Below are 22018 nucleotides of genomic sequence, written 5' to 3' on the forward strand. Positions count from 1 at the left end.
ATTTACTGTAATAGGCTCTTGGTCTGTTCTATCAACGGAAACTCAGGTCCTTGTTCTGAGAATTATTTCTTTTTTTTTTTAAAGATTTTATTTATTTATTTGACAGAGAGAGATCACAAGCAGGCAGAGAGGCAGGCAGAGATAGAGAGGAGGAAGCAGGCTCCCTGCTGAGCAGAGAGCCCGATGTGGGACTCGATCCCAGGACCCTGAGATCATGACCTGAGCCGAAGGCAGCGGCTTAACCCACTGAGCCCCCCAGGCGCCCCCTGAGAATTATTTCTTAAAAAATTTCTTTTTTTCCTCTTTCTGGAATTACTACTTTCAAATATTGGGCCTTTTGGACTATCCTATAGTTTTATTTATTTATTTTCTTTCCTATTTTTCATCTCTGTGGAAACATCATCATACTTTTATCTCCAAATCTTGCTCACAGGTTATTTCTGCAAACATAATTTCCAAGAGCTCTTTATGTGTTTTGAATATTATTATTTTTAAAATAGCATCCTGTCCTTAATTCATAAATGCAATATTTTCTCTGCTTTCTCTGGGTACTGATTTTTTTTTTTTCTTTTTTGGAAGCTTTCTTCTGCTCTCTGGATTAATTGTTTCTCCTAAGTTTCTTTTCTTGTATTTGACATGTTCTCTTGGTTGTCCTTTCCTATTTCAGAGGAAGGAAACAGGGATGATTGGAGAGAGGGGGGCGGGGGGAGAGAGAGTGTGTGTGTGTGTGTGGTGGGGGGAGCTGCAGAGATTGCCAACTTGGTGGCCTGACTTGGCCTATTCATTAGGGCACACCAGCTCTTGGTACTTAGTCTTTCTCTTGGGCTGATGAGATCCCACAGAAAAGTGAGAGAAGAATCTCCCAACTAGAGTGTATAAGTCCAGTTGTCAGGACTCTGGGAGTACAGCATGCTGAGTGACTTTCAAATCTCACTGGTCAGTATGGAGACTTTCACTTAATGCCTGTGTTTTAGTATTGTGTCCTGACTGCTACACTGCAAGCTGTGTATCTGTTCCCCTTCTCCAGAAAGCACTCTAGGCTTCCTCAGAGACTGAGGAAAGACACTTCCCCAGTGTTGGATGGAGCTTTCAGCAATATGTTAGCCCCACCTTCACCCCCACTGTGCGTGGGGAAACCAATTCATGAGCCTGAGATTTGTGACATCAATTACATTGCATCTTGGCTTCATACACTGTCTGTGTTTTGTCCTTCTCAAAGCTCCAACATCAGTCACTACTACCTTCATTTTCTTTCCATATTCCAAGTTTCTACCCCTTTGGTTCATCTATCCTTATCTTTGCACCTTTATGATTCCTTGTTGTCCAGGCTCTGTTAATGTCTTCTTTGAAAGTTTTAGGGAGGAAGGAAAAGAAATCATATGTTTACTCTCCAATCTTTAACTAGACCACCCTATGAATTCTCCTTTGACATTTAAAAAAGATCAACTTGCTTGCAGCTCTAGTGGTCAGAAGGACAGGTGACTAGAGCAGTTCTCCTTTACGTTCAAGCTAAAGGAATGTAGACTCAAGTTTTATAATCACCTGCAAGCAAAATTAAAGCCTTCTCTTCCTTGTATAATAGACAACCATCAAAAGGAGAAAAATAACTTCTAAACCTAGAAGGAATTAGTCATTTCTCTGGATAAAGAAGAACTTTGTAAAATAGAGTAAAATTTCAGATTCCATTATAAAAAGAAATTCACATATAATTAAACTGTGTTCCCAGAATTCTGGTTTGTGAAGGAAAGAGGCTTATGTAAGAGGACAGGGGCCTCTCGAGGGAAGCTCCAGTATAACATGATGATTATTCTTGTCATTGGCTATTAGGTACTTTCAGAAGACATGAAATTAAAGTGGCTCTCATTTAGCCAGTATGCCAGGACAGATACAAAGACTGTTGTAGAACACCATCTGAAAAATATCACCCCTGTGGCATTCCAGCTGTATGCATCCCTTCTCTCTGAAATTGCCATTTTCACATGAATAGACACAGACAGTCTGCCCAAAACTGCATGCCTAAATCATTACTGCAGGGTGAATGATACTCTGCAATTCCTCCCTGGGGTGATAGCTAGAATAGATGACTTCTCAAAATTTGCAAAAATCGAATGAAGTTTTGTATCCTGAGGGTTCATAAATATTAAGCCCCAAAGTAATACTGATGCTTAAGGGGAAGCAAATTATTATAACCCTGGAATTTTTAAGGCTATCTGCAGGTTGCAATTGTTGACTATGCAGAGCATTGTGGACTCTTCCTTTACAAAAAAATGGGTGAGTTTTGGGGTACATCGATTTGACCTCTTCTCTCTGACCTTGTTCTAACTCATCTCAAATCTTTACTATATACTGTTCTGAGACTAATTTCCCTTAAAACTTGTTTTCATTCTATTTCTCCTTTATTCACAATCATCAAGACAATCTCTGATCATATGAAATCAAAATGCATCTGTTGAGCTTTTAGACTTGCTGACCTCAGCTGCCAGAAGGGTTGTTCTCACCGTCCTAGGCCCTCATCCATCGCTGCTCTATATTGCTCCCTTTTCCTGGGATTCCCTTTCATTCAGTTTCATATATTTAACATGAAGTTGTACCAGGTACAGGGAAAGTGGAAGACACTGAAAGAAGGAGAAGCCCCTTTCATTTAGAAACTCAAAGTCTCGGGGTACCTGGGTGGTTCAGTGGGTTAAAGCCTTGCCTTCGGCTCAGATCATGATTTCAAGGACTGAGTTTATAGGTAAGTCTAAGTAGACGGTACTGAGGAAGCTCACAGTGTTGGAGTGGGAAGTATAAAGTCCTACTCTGAGAGCAGTGTTGTCCAAGCAGTGACCACACAAATGAGGAAGAGTCAGCCAGAAGGAAGAAGATGGGTACTATGGTGTGGGCAAGGAAACCCCATCCATCCAGGGAGAATATCCTCTACCTTTATTTATTTTTTTAAAAGATTTTATTTATTTGACCGAGAGAGATATCAAGTAGGCAGAGAGGCAGGCAGAGAGAGGGGAGGAAGCAGGCTCCCTGCGGAGCAGAAAGCCCGACACGGGGCTCGACCCCAGAACGTTGGGATCATGACCTGAGCCAAAAGCAGAGGATTCAACCCACTGAGCCACCTAGGCACCCCTATCCTCTACCTTTAAATCTACCCTAAAGATCCCATTCGAGTCTTATCTCCTCTGAGGCTTATTTACTGGTCTCTTGTCTAATACCATGGGAAAAGCATAGCCATCTTTCCTGTCCTGTTTTTTCTCCATTGGTGAGGACCCCTGGGGCTCTCCTAACTTTGGTTTCTTGTGGCCACCTGATTGCTAGATGGAGTAGGGAGAGGAGACACAGTACTTTTAAGCATGAGCCCAATTCCCATTCTTCAGGCAGGGTCACTAGACACTTCAAGTCGGATCTATGGGCACCAACCCCTAGCAGAACCTAGTTTTTTATTTATTTTTTAATGGAAACCTCCCTGAGAAGAGTATCATGGATTTGGGGTAAGATATGGGCATCCCTAGGTACCTTAGTCAAAGACCATAAGTTACATCAGACTCATAATAGTTCTCATTCCTCCAAGCTCTGTTTGAGCTGGAAGCCTAGAAATAAAATACTCATTAGTCCTCCAGTGTCTTCCACTTTCATCAAGTTCTGCATTATCACACGCCTTCTCATCAAACACAGCTGCTGTGCAGCTGTCGGCAGTTTTCACAGGAGGCCAAGGCTAGCCTGTGGCCTGACACGGACAGCAGCTATCCGTCGTATATTCACTATATGGCGGTGAATGCAGAACTCAAGCTTGCAGGAGAGGACTACAGAAAAAACCCCAAGTGCAGGTGAGGAAAGGAAGCACAGTGCTTTTACAGGCCTCCTCTCAGGTGACAAATAATTGATTCTGAAAAGGGAGAATCCACCTCACATCAAGAAAATCTAAACAAAACAGAGAAATCAACTGCATTTTCCTATGCAAAACACAAAATCAATTTCATTGTGTCTCAAGATGTTGAGTTATCTTCTGCTCAAACTTGAGGCAAAGGGTTGTTGCTTTTCTAAAGCTATCTGTTATGCCTGCCATTTGATACAGAATCACTCAAGGCACTGAAAATAAGTTTATAATGTAAAAATGCGGCCCAGATCCATTGCACAGTGCAGACCCATGTTCATCAGCTGCACGAGCTCATTAGATTTGAGATTAGAGGTTTTTTTGTTAGAATTTGCTGGTGATCACTCATTTTGACGTTGTAAACACATGTTTGAAAATCCCACTGTTTTTCTGAGATGTCCTAATAATTACATATCCGTTAGTTTGCTTGGAAAAATTGGCCCTACTGAGCAGTTTATTATCAGTCTGTTCAAAAAAGTTCCTGTGTGGTTCTCTCTAATTTAAAATGCAAAAGTTAGATGGTCATATGTGTAGGTTTGAAGTAACACATGCAAAAAATGTTGCATAAGCCAGAGTTTTGCCAAGCCTTTCTCTAGCTTGCAAGGTGTAAACAATGGTAACTCAAGAAAGTAAGTAGCAACTGTTGGTTAGAATAATTTTGATGTCTGCTTTACACAGTTCTAATTCAGGTTCCTCTTTAGCATTAACACCCTTATTTATATAGCCCTTATAATAGCATTACTTACCCTCTCGGTGATATTAATTGGTGGTCTTGAATTTTGACATCTTTCCCTACCATTCACTTTTTATTTCCTTAAATAAATAGGCTGATTCTATGTCCAAGTCTCTAGGTACATCCTGGGTCACTTCGCCTCTAAGTCTCTACCATTTCCACATTTTCACATAATACTCATTTGCAAGATGAGCCCAAATATTGCCAGGAGATGCCATGAATTTGTTTTTCTTCTATCTGCAATCTTTTACTCTTCCTAAATCCTTGGCACCTTATTTCCCCTTCTGTATGATATGTATCACTTCGCATCTTACGTCATGGTTTTACTCTTCATGTCTTAGACTTTAGCCTGCTGAAGAGTCAGGACTATGTAAAATGTATCTGTGTTTTAAAGTCTTCTCCAAGGTGCCTCCTTAGCGCAGTAGGTAGTGCAACAGTCTCATAAAGTCTTCTCCACCTACTAAATTTGCAATTTAAATTTGAATAAATGATGGACAGTAAAAATAGAATGGCTGCTTTTAGAGGCAAATACAAGACGAGCACCCAAAGGAGGTTCCTGTTATTCTCTTTAAACTTATTAATTCTCATTTTTAGTTTTCAGTAGCTTAATCGTGATGCCCATCAACTGTTCTTTCATCATTGCTAAAGAGATATATGAAAATATTTAACTTGCCTTTCTTGACGGGTTTGTTCCTCAGTAGTTTCCATGGCACATTCCAGAGAATTCTGGAGAGACTGCAGCTGATTCAAGGTCTCCTTCAATAAAAATCGAGTTACAAATTGTTCCAAATTAGAGGCCTCTTGGTAGTCCTAAGGATGAGAGCAAAGGTGTAAGGAAGAATATCCAGGAATGGTTTTCCCCACGTACCCCTCAATTTCAGAATAATCTTCAAGGAGAAACCAGGGACAGAAGACATGTTGACTGTGGAGGTGGGGGCAGTGCTCTACCCGCCCACCAGAAGTTGAATATCAGAGCGGCAGAGGTAACAGGAGTATCTAGCTCATCTCCCAGTGCACCTGCCTCAATGTTAGGAAAAAGGAAAAAACCTACTGGAATTATGGAACAGACATTGGTAGAAAAGGAAAAGAATATTATCTGGTGAAGAAGGTTGGTAAGTGATTAACTCAGAGTCTGTTCTGTGCTTCATTTAAGTAATGATGCCATTGTTTATTTCTTCTGTTATCAACTAAATGTAATCACGTTTCAGCAATTGGCTTAGTTCCTTCTGATATATTTATTATGCCTGCTTTGTATTATACTGAAGCCAAAGAAAATTATATGTAGTTATCCCCAATTCAGAAAACGTTAAGCATGGAATATTTAAACAGTTTACTAAATCTGCTTCTGTCCCTCCCTCAGGAACTTACCTGAGCCTCATTTGCATCAGACTCAGCCACAAAAGCACCAGAGCTTCAAACAGCCCCAAGTCTACCAGTGATCATCGCAAACACCATAGCTATACTTGCTGAGTTTAATCTCAGGAGACAGGTGGGTTGTGCATGGTGCTACGCTGTTCTTGTTTTCTACAGCCTCAGAGAGAACCAATTAAAAAAAGAAAAGCAGGCTAGCATGGAAGAAGTGTCAGAGCACTCATTCAGGTCATGAGACCAGCCAGCCAAACCTGATTTTCCAGAGTACTGGGTGGGAATGATAAATACGAGTTCAGCTCAGAAACATATGATCTAGCTCTGTCCCTAAATGATTTTTTTTCATGGATAAAAATATAAAACCAAAGGAATAACAGTGACAAGATAATGCTGGAGGTTATGATATGCTGGGGAATCTCAGGTCATGGCTGTAAACCCAGAAAATGAAGACGTAATTGTTTAATCTTTCTGGGTCCTAGTTTTCTCATTTACAAATCAGACGATAACTCTGGCATACAGTCCAACTCAAAAATTTACTGTGTTTCTACCAAACCTAAATTAGGACATAATGGATCGTGGCCTATTGACAGAAATCACTTTGGGATTTTTCTTCTGGTGCCCCAATCACCTAATGCCATAGAAATCCTCCTTTTGTTTCTACCTTGAAATCATGAAATGTTTCGATCATCAGTTTAAGTCCATTCTCGTAGATGAACACAGGGAGTTCTCTTATCTATTATATTTAATGATCTGATTTAAACTTAAAATTTTAATGCCTTGAAACTCCACCTAAGAAACTAACTACAAGCTGAAACGTTAGATGCTTAAAATAACCTAAGGATTTCTGTGAGTTAATTCAAGGTAAACATAACCAAATATTTAATTTCATCAAATAGCTTGCTACTTAATAGCAATAAAAACTTCAAAAAATTATTCCTCAGTGTGTTTTTAAATTGAGGAAAGCTTTCTTTTCTTTTCTTTTTTTTTTTTTTTTTTTAAGATTTTATTTATTTATTTGACAGAGAGAAATCATGAGTAGGCAGAGAGGCAGGCAGAGAGAGGGGGGAAAAAGACTCCCTGCCGAGCAGAGAGCCAGATGCAAGGCTGGATCCCAGGACCCCGGGATCATGACTTGAGCCAAAGGCAGAGGCTTTAACCCACTGAGCCACCCAGACACCCGAGGAAAGCTTTCTTTTGAAAAGAAAATGTGTGACAGAAAAAATGGTGTGCTTGACTTTTTTCCCAGCCATTCGCATTTGTGAAAGCATATTTTTAAAACAAAATTTATTAAAAAAAATAAAAATATAAAATGTGTTAAAATGTCAAGACAACATATTAGTGTAGTCAGAGATGATGCTAATTACTTTTGCATCTCGGTATACTCTGTGACTACAGAGAATGATAAAGTTTTACACCTATTTGTAGAGGGCCTGAAAGTAAAGAAAGCATACGTTCACCGAATATTCTCGCATTAGCCTCACTCTTTTCTCAGTTAAATGTTAAGTATTTGTCACATCAGAACTAAAGAACTAATTGCTTATCATCACAATTAGATTTTAGCTTCCTAGACTCAAAGGTCATGCCTTATATTTCTGTGTGTCTCATGGTGCCCATATCAGATGTGCACTCAATACTTGATTGCAGAGAAACTTCTAAGTCTAAAAATGTAACTGGCTTGACTATTGTGGTCTTATATATCAAGATTTCGGTGATGCCAAAGTTCGATATTTAAGGACAGTTAAAATCCAACAGTCGACGACTCCGTGGCGGCAAATTGTTCTTCCACCAAAACTTCTCTCTACTCGGATAGGACTTTGCCATGCGCGTTAGTGATTCTTCAGATAATGTTAAAAGATGGCACAACCAGCTAGTACACTGGATAGAATCACTGATGCTTGGATGGACACTGAGAGGGGTGGCAGGCGGGATTAAGGTTTTGCGGCATTCAGTTTTTGGAGTCAATATGAAGATGGGCTGTTACATGTTACTTCTTGATCCTAAGGAGAAAAAAGAGCTTGTTTTCTAATGTTCCTGTTCACCCTTCCAGACTCTGCTCATGGCACTGTCTCTGTATTGCCTCTCCTTTTCTTGAGCCACCATTTTGCTTCATAGGATTAAGCCCATACGTCTTTTCCCTTCTCTGTGCTTCCAGCCAGCGTGCATAATTTATTATTGTACATTGTAATCTGCTGTCTACTTGCCCATCTCCCTCATCCTAGGCCAACTCTTTTAAGATAGGAAATATATCTTGTAATCATCTCTGCCTCCAGAAAGCCCAGAACAAAGCCTAGCTCTGTAAACAGAGTAGCTGCCCCATAAATGCTTAAAGGGTATGTGAGCTGCAGGTGTGAGGAGGGTAAATTCAGGCACCAGAGGGTGCGTCTGAGCTCCAGAAACTGCTTTTGCCTCCCCGCCAGACACCAGCTGCTTCCCTCTGCCGGAGCCCTTGCTGAAGGCAGACACTGTTGTCCAGCTTGCCTGGTCATGTGGGCTCTGCAATAAATGGAAATAAAGCTTTGTTCTTAACAGACTGTTTGTCCTCATTTCATTTTCTGGACCATTTGTTAGTCTTCTTCCCTTTCCTTAATCTGAATCCCAAGGTTTAGGACTGCAGACCCAGGTGGCATGAATCCAATATTCCTTCCCTCCTTCCCTTTTCTCAGATGTGCAGCAGATGTTCCTTTGGAAGGCAGTGGCAAAAGAAGCAGATGGAAAATTAAATAGATAACAAGCTGGAAAATGTCAAAGCATGGCCCCTTCTATTCTCAACGAATGTGTTGGTTCTGCAGGTACAAAAAGGGATCTTTGCATGCTGAACTCCCTAAAGGCTTAAAACACATGTTCCTGCAAGCAAAATCTAGAATTTGAGAGACTGGCAGAAAGAACATCCACTGGTCTACTAAAGCAGTAAAAAACAAAACAAAACAAAACAAAACAAAACAACACAGTACCTGATATCCAGATTCTGCCACTTTTTTCAGAAACAGTTTAATGCCTTAATGTCCATTAAAAAGGGTATGGGCAAATGAAGACTAATAATATATTCCTCAGATCGCAATAACGTTCATTCCTATCATTGATAATTGTCAGTTAAATTAATCTTTATGTGAAAATTGTTGACTAGCATTAATATTTCTGTTTGCGCCTTTGGAAAGACCTAGTGTGAACATTTCGATCTGCTTATTTCTTTTGTATGGAGCTGGAACAGGGTGAGGATTCATCCAAGTAAAAACCCCACCATTAGAAGCAGAGCCCTTTGAAAGTCAGGTTTCTTAGGACCCTGCCTGTGCATCTTAACTGTCAGATCATTTCCCAAAAAACAAGCTCCTGCCCATCTGCGTAATGGAAGAGTGGCAATCCCGACTATTAACCCACTATGAATCATCTGAGTTAATTAGGAAAATCAGAGCATCAGTCTTCCCTGTTTGTATTTGCCCTACTTGAAAATTAATCAAGTCTGTGACATCCAGTCTCAGCGTCTTCTTGTTTCTGAGCTCAGATGCAGTCGCATTTAGTAGGGGGTATCGCTTCTGACCGCTGATCCATCTAAGCCCCTGCAGCTTTCCCTTTTCCTCTGTGAGGCAGCTGTGCTGGCTTTTACAACAGAAGAAAATTCACTTTTACAAAGATAAGGTTATTTTCCCTTACTTTTCCCCAAACTGTTACTTTTTAAAAATAATAACTGCCTTTCACTGCTTTATCTATGTCCTATTTCTAGTAAACTTTCTTAGACTTTTATTTTAAATGACCTTTCTTTTAAGTTGGGAGAATACTATATCAAATTAAACCATTAAAAAAATAAAGAACTGGTCCTTAATTCACTCTTAAGAATGGACTGAGGTTAATTACAGATAAGTAGTTAGAAATTTTAGATAGCAGTTCAAGAAATTAAGATATTTTCACGCTGCAGATTCCCAAGGATTACAGGAATTACAGATTTTCAGGTCAGTGAAAGAGGAAACAAGGCTCTAGTTCTGGAATAAAATGTTATTAAACTACCAATAAATTGAAATAATTTTTTAAAAAGATTTCATTTATTCATTTGTGAGAGAGACAGCAAGAGAGGGAACACAAACAGGGGAAGGGAGAGAGGGAGAGGGAGAAGCCGGCTTCCCCTGAGCAGGGAGCCCAACGCGAGGCCTGATCCTAGGGCCCTGGGATCATGACCTGAGTCGAAAGCAGATGCTTAACAACTGAGCCACCCAGGTGGCCCCTTTTTATTTCACTTTCAGATTTTAAATTGAAATAATTTCTAAGCCCTATGTTGAGACATTCTGTAGTTTGAAATCAGAAAATACTTTAGAGAGGGGTTTAGAGAGGCGTTCTATCTTTAGAGAGGGGTTCTAGCCTTTAAGAACTTTCCATTGACAAACTCCACTGTAGAGACCTCATCCTGCATTTATCAAAGACTGATTTCATGTAGGTTTTTTTCCCCCCTCTGGCTGCACTTACTGCTCTGTTTCATAGAAGGAGACTCTAACAAGAACATATGGCCCCTTGAATGTCTTTGCCTAAAGAATACTCCCATTCTGTTCAGAACTAATCTTCAAACAAGTGGAAAATTGGCAAAAAACCCCAAACAAACAAACGAACAAAAAAACCTGGATTTGAATGTGGAAATATAAACAGAGCAAGTCCAAATTTGAGGGTTAATAGCTAACAGATGAAGATCTGGGTTCCATTTATCACATCTAATAACACAATGTGGTGATTAAGAATCTGCGCTTGAAGACAGAGACACAAGTTACACATATATTCTAATCAGTGTTTATGCCACTCAATAGCAATGTGAGCTTGGAGAACTTTTGAACTTAAGTCCTCGTTTCTCTAATTATACATAAGAACAGTGGGAATCTCATAAACTTGTGAGAACTGAATGAAATACAGCCTGTAAAGCACATGGTATGATGTCTACCTTACAGTTTCCAATAAATATTCATCATTGCTATCAGCCCACTGGAGGAAGAATATTACAAAATGTAATGAACAGATAATTGGCTCAAATTTCACAAGGCTTGAATGTTGTGGTAACAGTTCACTTCAGAATTTTGCTAGTATAAATATATGCTGGTGTTCAGTGTGTAGCAGGCTCTTCACAAATATTAAATTTCTGGAGTTCCTTCTATATATATTTTATTTTTAAAAAAGATTTATTTACTTATTTATGTGTTTGAGAGCAAGTGAGTGTGCATGGGCAGAGGGAGAGGAAGAGAGAAACTCAAGAAGACTCTTTGCTAAGCAGGAAGCTCCATGTGGGGCTCGATCTCACCACCTTGAGGATTAGACCTGAGCTGAAACCAAAGTTGGACACTAAACCAACTGTGCCACCCAGGTGCTCCTTTATATATTTTGTATTGCACATTTCCTACCTTGCTTCTTCAGAAAGGTATAACTATTACACACATATTTCTTACTATACTGAAGCTGTGACCCATGGGATTCAGACCCATTGAGAAGGTCAGTTAAAAATGTGTTCAAGTGCAAAACTAATTAAAAAGTGTTTCTATTCTTGTTTCTCAGAAAAAAGGTAGTACAGGAGGCCCAATTTATACATCTCAACTACTTCTTCCCTTCCCCTTTATTGCCTCTGCATCCTACAAGCCATAACCTCTTCCATGGTATTTCATTTTCCAGAACCTTCTCAAAATTCCTTCTCAGTCTTTAATTTCATTTTTATTTCCTTTTGCTCCTTTGTCTCCCAGATCTTCATATTTATATTGGCTAAGATTTCTTCCTTCTTCTCAAGCCACTGTAAATTCTGGTTTTATTCATCTAGACCCATTCCCTTATTCTGCATCACAGAAGTGTAGAAACTAGAAAAAGATAGTAACAGGAGGATTTGGGGAAGATGGCCATCTGGGGGGCATAGCTTTTGAAACTCCTGGAATCCTCTCATAGACAGACAAAACAGATAAAAACAGCAAAAGACCCCCATAGACAATAAATGCAACAGAACTAGATTTCAAGGTAACATTATGAAACTCAAATTCCAAGTGGATAAGAACTGAATCACTGACAGCCACAAGATCTGCACTGGATGGCATCCCCGGATGTATGGGAAGAAACAAAGGGAAGTAGTGGGATATATGACAGACCTGAAGACAATAGAATTCTAAAACAGCCAACAAATATTCACTAGAAAGCACAACTGGCTAACTGGAGAACATCAGCTAAACCCGGAAAGATATTTATACAAAACTGGATGAATATAAACAGCCTAGTAAAGCCTCCAGGGACGGGAAATCATGGAGGCCCTGTGAACTCCATTTGTTTTTAAGATTTTTAAAATTAATTAATTAATTTATAGCACAGCAGGGGGAGGGCAGCAGGAGAGAAAGAAAGAGAATCTGCATTGAACCCAACGTGGGGCTCGATTTTATGATCCTGAGATTATGACCTCAGGTGAAATCAAGAGTCTATGGCTCAGCCAACTCAACAGACCAGGGACACCGACCCTGTGAACTCTTAAATTCAACTAGCTAATACTGCATGCTAGGAGGGCTAGCTGAAAGGAAACTGCTGGGAGTGAAATCAAAGCTGTACAGAACACGGTCACAGAGATAAAGAAAAGAAAATTCAGTTAAAAGTAGGGGATGGGCATAGAGCCAGGAACTCTCAGAGAGAAAGTCACTGTATTTTTTTAATACCACAAGACAACCACCTACAAGGGAGCTCTGTGAAGCTAGAAAAAATACTCTGAATACAGCCATCTTTGAAAAATTCAGGGAAATTAGTATTTTTTTTTTTTTAAATCAGGCAACAGAAAACTATTAAGGTCAAATTCTATATATTGTTATAAGAGAAAGGATATTGAAGGGCAGAACACCATTCCTGCAGACAATGAAAGCACACCAGAAAGACAAAGATCACAAAACAGATCAAAAGTATAACCAAGTATTTTAAAATGAGCTAAAAGACATTGAGAAAAGAAACTGAAGATGGGAAAGAACATGAATGAGAGATCAGCTCAGAAACAAGGTGACAAAATTCAGACAAGAGTTAGAGAAGGAAATTATTTCAGAAATGAAATCTAAATTAGAAGGAACACAAGAACACATACACATTACAGGTAATACCTCAACAAATGAAAATGAAAAAGTGGCAGTCCTTAAAAATCAAAAGGAAATAAAGAAAAGTAAAAAGACTGGAGAAGGTATAACAAATACTGTAGACAAGGAATACTCAAAACATTTATAATAGAGTTTTAAGGAGTTAGAGAAACCATCAAACGGACAATCCCAATACTAGAAGCCATTATTCAAGAACGCTTTTCTGAAATATAAAGACTGAAACTAGGTATGCAAAGTGTGAAAAATGAAATAAAATGAAGTCACTTGTATCATTTTAGAATGCAGCCAGGAGGTCATCAAGCCTTACACATGACCTCACTGATGGAACCATGAACTTTTAAATTGGGCCAAACCACAGATCAAGGACTCTACAAGAACACCAGTCACTTGCCACAGTAAGAGACTTTTGCTTAGAGATAGCCTTAGCAACTAATTATGTTTAGGCAAGGTTAGTGTTCTGTCCCCATCATCAACCAAAATTCTTTGTAAACAACTTACAGAGGCATTCTCTTTTTGTGTTTAAAAATCCCTGATTTTTGCTCCCCAGTGAGACACTATTCGGATTGCTGCCCAAATCAGTGTACCTCAAATGGCAATTCTATGTTCCCAAATAAATGCTTTTGCTTAATTCCTGCCTCTTGACAATTTTCAGATTGAAAAAAGCATACCACATACCTAAGAAAATCAACTCAGAACTAACATCAAGACATATTTCTGTAAAATTTTTAGGTTTTAAAAGACAAAGAAAAAATTCCTTGTATACTTAGACATAAAGAGCAAATGGCTTATGGGGCAAAAACAAAACAAAACAAAACAAAAACTTAAAAACTGGATTATCATGAGACTTTCCTAAAGAAAACTTTTTCTGTCAGAAGAATGTGAATTGAGGGCACACAGGTGGCTCAGTGGGTTAAAGCCTCTGCCTTCGGCTCAGGTCATGATCCCAGGGTCCTGGGATTGAGCCCCGAATTGGGCTCTCTGCTCAGCAAGGAGCCTGCTTCCACCTCTCTCTCTCTCTCTCTCTCTGCCCGTATCTCTGCCTGTCAAATAAATAAATAAAACCTTTAAAAAAAGAAGAAGAAGAAGAAGAAGAACGTAGATTGAACCATGAGAAGGCAATCAGCAAAATCTAGACCATGAGCACCTCTCTAAACGACTGCTGAGTAACCCGTAAATTAAAAGACGTGTTAACACACATAAAACTGGGCATGACTAAACTATAGTTTTTAAGAGATGAACATTTGTGTGATGAAACCACAATAAGATGGAAGGAAATGATTACTAGAGGAATCTGTTTAGTCATTATATCCAGGGGGAGAGAAGGTAATTGGAACAAGGCACATGGAAGGGCGGGGAAAGCTGGTAGGTTTGTTTAGTTTCTTGATCTGGGTGGTGGTTTAAAAAGTGTTCTGCCTATAATCATTAAATTCTACACGTGATTTGTGTGACTTTCCTCCTTTTCATTTTATTTTTACAGAAGTTAAGATACGTGTAGGAGCTAGCCTGGTAGAGATACACTATCCTCATATTTTTGAGACACTGTGGGAGTAGACAGATAAGGGCTATAAAATACAGGAGTCTTTGGCAGGCAGTGGGACAAGAAAATCTGTAAACACTTCCAAATTAGTAATTTTTATCACCTCTCATATACTATCTTCTCAACTGCTAGCCTGTGTTTTTCTGGAGTGTAACATAGAACCAAATGTTAATTTTTTTTCAGCATGAAGAGCACAGAGCTATATTTACACATAATTTGAGCTAAATTTATGTTTGTTGATGTTGATAATAAAATATCATCAAAATTTCTTCCCCTAAATATGCGGCTTTCCACCTTATTGCTCACACACTTTTCTCTGAACAACATTTTAAGCACCTACTACCTCAAGGGTAACACACACTTGTAATTTGACTCCTCCTAACCAGCGTATGCATCAGATGGATAGTTCTATTTTAATCACAATCTTAAAATATGTTGAGTTAGTATGTCTAAGTTACTGAATTTGTCAGAGACAAATACATCTTCAAAACATCACTTATGATCTTTCAACTTTCAAAGACATATCCTTGTCTTTGATCTAAACAAACTCTATGACATTGGAATAATCAAGTACTAAAATATTAGGAGCACTTCCAAACAGCATAACATATGGGAAAATAGTAGATACTTGATATATATGAGCATGGACACATTTTGGGATTTAATTTGCCTTTATGGCTCACTTATGAGTAAAATACCAAAACATTCCAATAAATTTTTGTTCAGAAAAAAAATATTCCTGGGAATAGTAACTTCTTCAGAATAACAAATAGGCAAGGATTTTTGCCAGTCTTAAAAAATAAAAATATTGGGGGCGCCTGGGTGGCTCAGTGGGTTAAAGCCTCTGCCTTTGGCTCAGGTCATGATCCCAGGGTCCTGGGATCGAGCCCCGCATCGGGGCTCCCTGCTCAGCAGGGAGCCTGCTTCCGCCTCTCTCTCTCTGCCTGCCTCTCTGCCTACTTGTGATCTCTGTCAAATAAATAAATAAATAAACAAAATCTTTAAAAAAATAAAAAATATAAAAATATTATATTTAATCAAATATGAAGTACCATTAATTATGGAATGTATTTTTTATATTTTATATACCACTAGGAAATAAAAATATCTGCAATTCAGTTTTACACACCATTAAGTACAAGATGCATCCCAATTTCATACATTAAAATGTAAAAATGGATGCATCTTAGAAATTGATAAAATAAGGGGTTTTGCTACATTTCAATATGGCAATGACTAACAAGAAGAAATAGACAATCTCTTCATAACTATAATTTCATACTTTTATGTCTTTCACATTAAAAATTTTTTTTAAAGATTTTATTTATTTGAGAGAGAGAGAGAGTGCATACATGCTCAGGGTAGGGGGTTGAGGGCAGAGGGAGAAGCAGAATCCCCTGTTGAGCAGAGACCGCAAGCTGAGGTTCAATCCCAGGACCCTGAGATCATGATCTGAGTTGAAGGCAGCTGCTTACCTGACTGAGCCCCCCAAGCACCTCTTTCACATTTTAAAGTCTGGAATGTTATATTGAGAGACAATACTGAACATTTCTGTGTGTTCAAGAAAATGACAGGTCAATGTAAGAAGAAACTGGGTATGAGCTGAAATCATGGCTATAGCATGCCTTTCTTAAAATTGGGTCTGTGCCAAGGTCTTATGGCTTGCTTTCGAAATATCTAGATAGGATTACTCAAAATCTTCCTTTGCATCCTGAAGAATAAGTTAAGCATTCATGGTGGAAGTGTTTCTATGGTATAAAGTAACTACAATAATGCAGCCTGCTGTCACACACACAAACATCCGGGGTGGATTACAACTAGTAAAGACCCCCTAATTTCTAGGTGATTAACAACATACAGCACACGGGAAACTATACAGGGAACACCCATAAGAGGGGATTATAAAAATCTACTTATATTCTCCTTTGTAAAAACATCTTCTAGATGATTACACAGATTATTTACAATCAGTTCTGAATATCTTATTTTCAAACTGGTAAATTGGAAGGTAATATTTACATTAGAAATCTCCTGGAACCTCCACTTTTGGCAACAGAATTTGTTAAACTTCCTAAAAAACACTTCTTTTACAAAAATATTAAAGTATGACAAGTATTTTAAATGCATAGCAGAGCTTCTAAGAAAGAAAACACCACAAAACCCCAGCAATACCCAAAATGAACAGGAAACAGACACACAGATTATAAATGCTGGAATCTAGCACCGAAATCCTTGTTATCCTGTTAATCATTTTCTTGAGCCAGAAGCTTCAAGTTTCAGATTATAATTTTGGGGGGAGATGAGATGAGCCAAAATGAAGAGATGGAATGGAACACACAAAGGAACACTGTCCATAAACAAAGAAAGATGACAAATTGTCTCAGGCTTAGCTATGGGTACAAAAAATTATTGAACGCTTATAACCAAAGCTTGGTCCAATCAGAGCTGGACATTCAATTCCTTTAGCTGCATGATGCAGGGATCCCTAAACTGAGAGACTAACTTAAAATAGGTCTCTATTAGTAATATCCTGGGGCACCTGTCATAAACCAAAAAATATATTCTTTAGGAAATATATCATCAAACCACATTTCTCAGAATACCCAAAGTTCACAGCTAAAAAAACTCCATCTAACATGTATCCATATTGCACAAAGAATAAAAGAATCATAAAAAAGAGTTCATAGAAACATGCTTCAGTGCTCAAAGAAATAAAAAAAAGAAAAGTAACTGTAACATGAGAAAGGAAATAGAGACTATAACAGAAGGCCAGGCAGATTTCAGAAGAAGCAATATGAACTTGAAAAAAAAAAAAAAAGGACTGAAATGCTCAAAAGACAGATTAAATATCAGATTAGATACAGATAAGGAGAAAATTAGCGAACTAGAATATAAATCTGAAGTAATTATCCAAAAAGAAGCACAAAGATGGACAATATGTGATAGAAGAGATAGAGAAAATGAGAGGGCCTAACCTTCGAGAGAGTTCTCAGAGGTGAAGAAAGAGGCCACAGCTGACAATTGTACAGCATTGAACAAAGCTATGGATCTGATTCAGGAAACACAGAAGATGCAAGTACCAAAGTTAAAAAAGAAGTTAGCACTTAGATGCAATATAATAAAACTTCTTAAATAATAGAGAACTAATATTTTTTTTCTCTTCCCTCTTGAGAAACCTGAAGCTAAAACAACATGAATGAACCCTTGTTCCAGCTCCCTCTGGACATGTGGCTGTTACCCCCGCAGGGTAACAGATGTGCTCTTCCACCTGCCGTCAGGCAGAGAAGTGGTAGTTACAGGCTCTCTCATCTTTTGAGTTCACCACAAATATGTGGTGAATCTTTTTCAAAGTCCCTTAAACTCCAAAGTGCAAGTGATCAATACTCTGCATGGGTCCTTTGAAGTCCTCCACTAGCTTGGACAAATAATCTGAGACTGCACTTTAGAACTTTCAGCAAATAAAGAGGTTTCGGTGATTTTTTCACAGGCTATATTGGACTTTCCTCTCTCCCTTTTGAAGTTACTGGTCCTATATTTTTGCCCTTTTCTTCTATTAGAATGTGTTCTGGCTTTTCCTTCTTGATTTATAAAACTCTTTTAAATGTTCTTAATACCAGTATTTGACAGCTGAGTTTGACAAATGCATTTTCCTGTTTTTCATTTTCTTTTCAAATTCTAAGCCCTATCTTTTGAATTAAAGATGCTCCTGATTTTAATAAAGTTAAAGTGCTCAGTTATACCATGTCAGAGATACATTATTGTGTTCTGTATCTTGTTCATGGAATCCTTCTTGAGGCCAAAGTTAAATTTTCTAATATAAAAAAGCTTTTCTGTCTTTACTCTCCTTCCATACATTTTTTGCCAGATCACAAGTTAGGTTTCTATAGATCTCCTAACTATGGATTCATAAATCTGATTTAAAAAAAAATTTTTTTTCCTGCTAAACTCTCTTATTCATCTTCTAGAACTCTGACTCTATGTTGCGGCTTCTCATTCCGTTCCTTGTCTCTTAATCTTTTATATTTTCTAGATCTTTGTTTTTCTGAGCCACATTGTGTGTGACATCTTCAGTTTTGTCTTCAAGTTTTCTTGTTCTTTTTCCTGCTATATATAATCTGTTAAACAGTATCCTGATACATTTTAATTTCAGTTATTATATATTTTTGACTCATACCTATTTTTTGTTCTTTCTCAAATTTTCTTGGTCCTTTTTTGTATACTCCTGCTCAATTTCTCCAATTTTTAACCACAACATGTATTTATATGATATGTTAACATTTTTATCCCCTACAAGATATTTTCAGTGTATAAGGTTTTGAACTGTGTATTGAGATTTTTAAATAATATCAGCACATATTATTTGCAAGATTAATCTTTGAAACCTGTTGGACAAGATTAAGATTCAAAGAGGATTTGATTTTACTTTGGTCTCCTTCCTGGGGGCATCTTATAATAATTTTAAATTAAATTCTTCGTTTGAGGCTATTCTCACTAAAGTTTAAATTTGGCTTGAAAATTCATAAGGAAGGGCTGAGTTATAGTTATAACTCTCAGTTACCCTTTGCTATTTGGTGCTCAGTATCATTAGGGGTAATTTTCCTTGTCATGAAGAGTGAAACCCTTTGGGTTCCAAGTTTATACAGTTGATTGATCTCTTGTTGGAATCCTTACCATAGAGATAGGCTCTCCTTAGAGAGCCTCCTTGGGAGCATAGCGAGGCTTTTTCCCTTACCCATGGTGTTCTGAGAGTCTTAAAAACTAAAATTTAAGGTCACTGGATTAAAGCCAGCTTCCCTGTACTGATTATTGCTTTGAGATCCCTCTTTCATTTAGATATTGCCTATTAGAACTCCTTACTTTCTTTCCAGGTAATTGATACATTAAGGAATTTAAAAATATATATACTATGTCCATCATTTTTGTTATGTTTTAGGAGGATTATTCAAGGAATCTATTACTCCAACACTACCACAACAGATAAAGCTTATTATTTTCTATGAATTACTTTATATAAATTTCAAAAACTTGCCAAAAGAGATTAAGGTCTTAAAGTAACATGACCTAGTAGGTAAGTTTTGACTGTTTTGTTCATGAGGGAATAATAATTGATCCATGGGGAAAAAATTAACAAAAACTGAATGTATTTTTTAAAGATCTATCTATAGAAGAGACAGAGACAGAAAGGGGGAGAGAAGAAGCATGAGCAGAGGGAAGGGCAGAGGGAGAAGGGCAGAGTGAGTGGAAGCAGACTTCCCACTCACTAAGCAGGGAGACTAATGTGGGATTCAGTGTCAGGACCCTGGAATCATGACCTGAGTCAAAGTCAGATGCTTAACTGACTGAGCCAATCAGACGTCCCCAAACCAACTCTACTTTAAATATCTTCTGAATTTTATCATAAAAACCTACGCTTCTAGATCAATGTGGCTGAAAAGTGAGGACATGTTTTCTGTAGATACAGCTATATCAAAATTTTAAATTAAAAAATAACTTACTTTTAAAGTAACAATTTGTTCACTATATATAAAAAAAATACAGATAAGCAATACAACATGTTAAAATGACTATTCTAGGACTTCTGGGCAAGATGACAGAGTAGGAGGACCCCAAACTCATCTCATCCCACAGATACAGCAAAGTAACACATCAGTACAAATAATCCGAAAAACAACCTGAAGACCAGCAGAACAAACTCTGCACCTAAATGAAGAGGAGGGCACTCTGAAGAGGGTAGGGAGGGCAGAGACAGTGAGAAGAAAAACCTTGTGGGTCTGGCCACTCCAGGGAGGAGGGAGGGAACAATGGGTATGCAGAGGGATAAGAAAGCATGGAGAAGATGGATTCCTTCAGAATTTGGCTGGGAAAATCAGTGGGGACTAATTTTGAATTCTTACAACAAGCAGGACTTAAAGCCTGGAATGTTTAAAACGTCAGTAGGCTCAGTTCTTGGAGAACTCAGAGGGTCATAGGAAGCTGAGCCCCTGTCCTTAAAGAGATACCGCAATAAGCAGCCCTACTGAAATACAGCACAGAAGCAGCAATCTGAAAAAATGCCTGGGGTACACAGGAGGGAGGTCAGTTACTAATCTCAGAGTTTGCTAAGGGTCTTCTCTAGGAATAAAAAAGAAGGAAAGCACCATTTCCTTTCCAGATCCCCGGCATGGTCCTGGCATTCATTACCTCACTTGTTTACACCATGCTCTACCCTTTACCAACTAGGCCTGCCTCAGTCTTCACACCATCCTCTCCCCTAGAAGACAGGCACAAACCTTGCCAACATTGTCTCCTTACCTCCCACAGAGGATGCAACACCTTGTTAAAACACTTCCTGTCTGCACTTCGTGGTATGACTCAGCTGGTCAGGTCTCCCCAGTAGCTGCATGTCCCCAGTGGTAAAGGACCAGCACATGCAACCTGCAGTACCCACACATACCAACACACATTTCACAGAGCACCTTGGCTGTATGGGTCTCCATAGTGATCGGGCCTACACTGTAAAGAGGACCAGTGTTGGGGCACCTGGGTGGCTCAGTCAGTTAAGTATCTACCTTAAGCCCGGGTCATGATCCCAGAGTCCTGGGATAGAGCCCCACTTTGGGTTCCCTGATCAGCAGAGAGTCCGCTTCTCCCTCTTCCTCTGCCCTTTCCCCTGCTCTCTCTCTCTCAAATAAATTAAAAAAAAAAAAAAAAAAAGACTAGTGCTACCTTCTTAAAAGTGCCTGCCCTGCCCACTACTTTCAAGAGCAAAAAACGCAGCTAACTTTCCTAACAAACAAAAACAGATATAGATATTTGGGCAAAATGCAAACATAGAGGCATATGTTCCAAATCAAAGAAAAGAGAAAATCACAGCAAGAGACTAAGGAAAATGGAGATAAATAATATGCCTGATTGAGAATTTAAAGTAATGGTCATAAAGATACTCACTGGACTTCAGAGTGGAGGACAACAATGAGACCCTCAACATAGAGATAAAAAAGAATGAAGCTGAGATGAAGAATATACTAACTGAAATTAAAACTACACTTGATGGAATAAATAGGAGGCTAGAGGAAGCAGAGGAATGAATTAATGACCTAGAAAACAGAGTAATGAAAAGTAATCAAGCTGAGTGAGAGGAAAAAAGAATTATGCAAAATGAGAACAGACTTTGGGAAATCAGCGACTCCATCAAGCATAATGACATTCATATAATAGGGATTGCAGAAGAAGAAGAAAGAGAAAAGGGGATAGAAAATTCATTTTAAGAAATAATACCTGCAGACTTCCCTAATCTGGGGAAAGAAACACATATCCAGATCCAAAAGGCATTGCGGTGCTCGAACAAAATCACTTCAAAATCACACAAAGACACATAGTATTTAAAATGGCAAAATGTAGGGAAAAAAAAATTTAAAAGCAGCAATAAAAAAGCAGACAGTTACTACAAAGGAACTCCCATAATGATA

At 38.4% G+C, this 22018-nt stretch overlaps 1 protein-coding gene across 1 annotated transcript in view; it reads right to left on the reverse strand.

Moving 5' to 3' along the window:
* The window catches only part of NECAB1 (N-terminal EF-hand calcium binding protein 1), a 203809-nt gene that overhangs the window by 51755 nt on the left and 130036 nt on the right, over positions 1 to 22018 (reverse strand). Inside the window, exon 6 of the mRNA XM_082719412.1 lies at positions 5269 to 5405. Coding sequence (XP_082575538.1) covers positions 5269 to 5405 — 137 coding nt within the window. The remainder of the gene's footprint in view (positions 1 to 5268; positions 5406 to 22018) is intronic.

The sequence above is a fragment of the Mustela nivalis genome, assembly GCF_964662115.1.
Source record: "Mustela nivalis genome assembly, chromosome: 2".
Lineage (NCBI taxonomy): Eukaryota > Metazoa > Chordata > Mammalia > Carnivora > Mustelidae > Mustela > Mustela nivalis.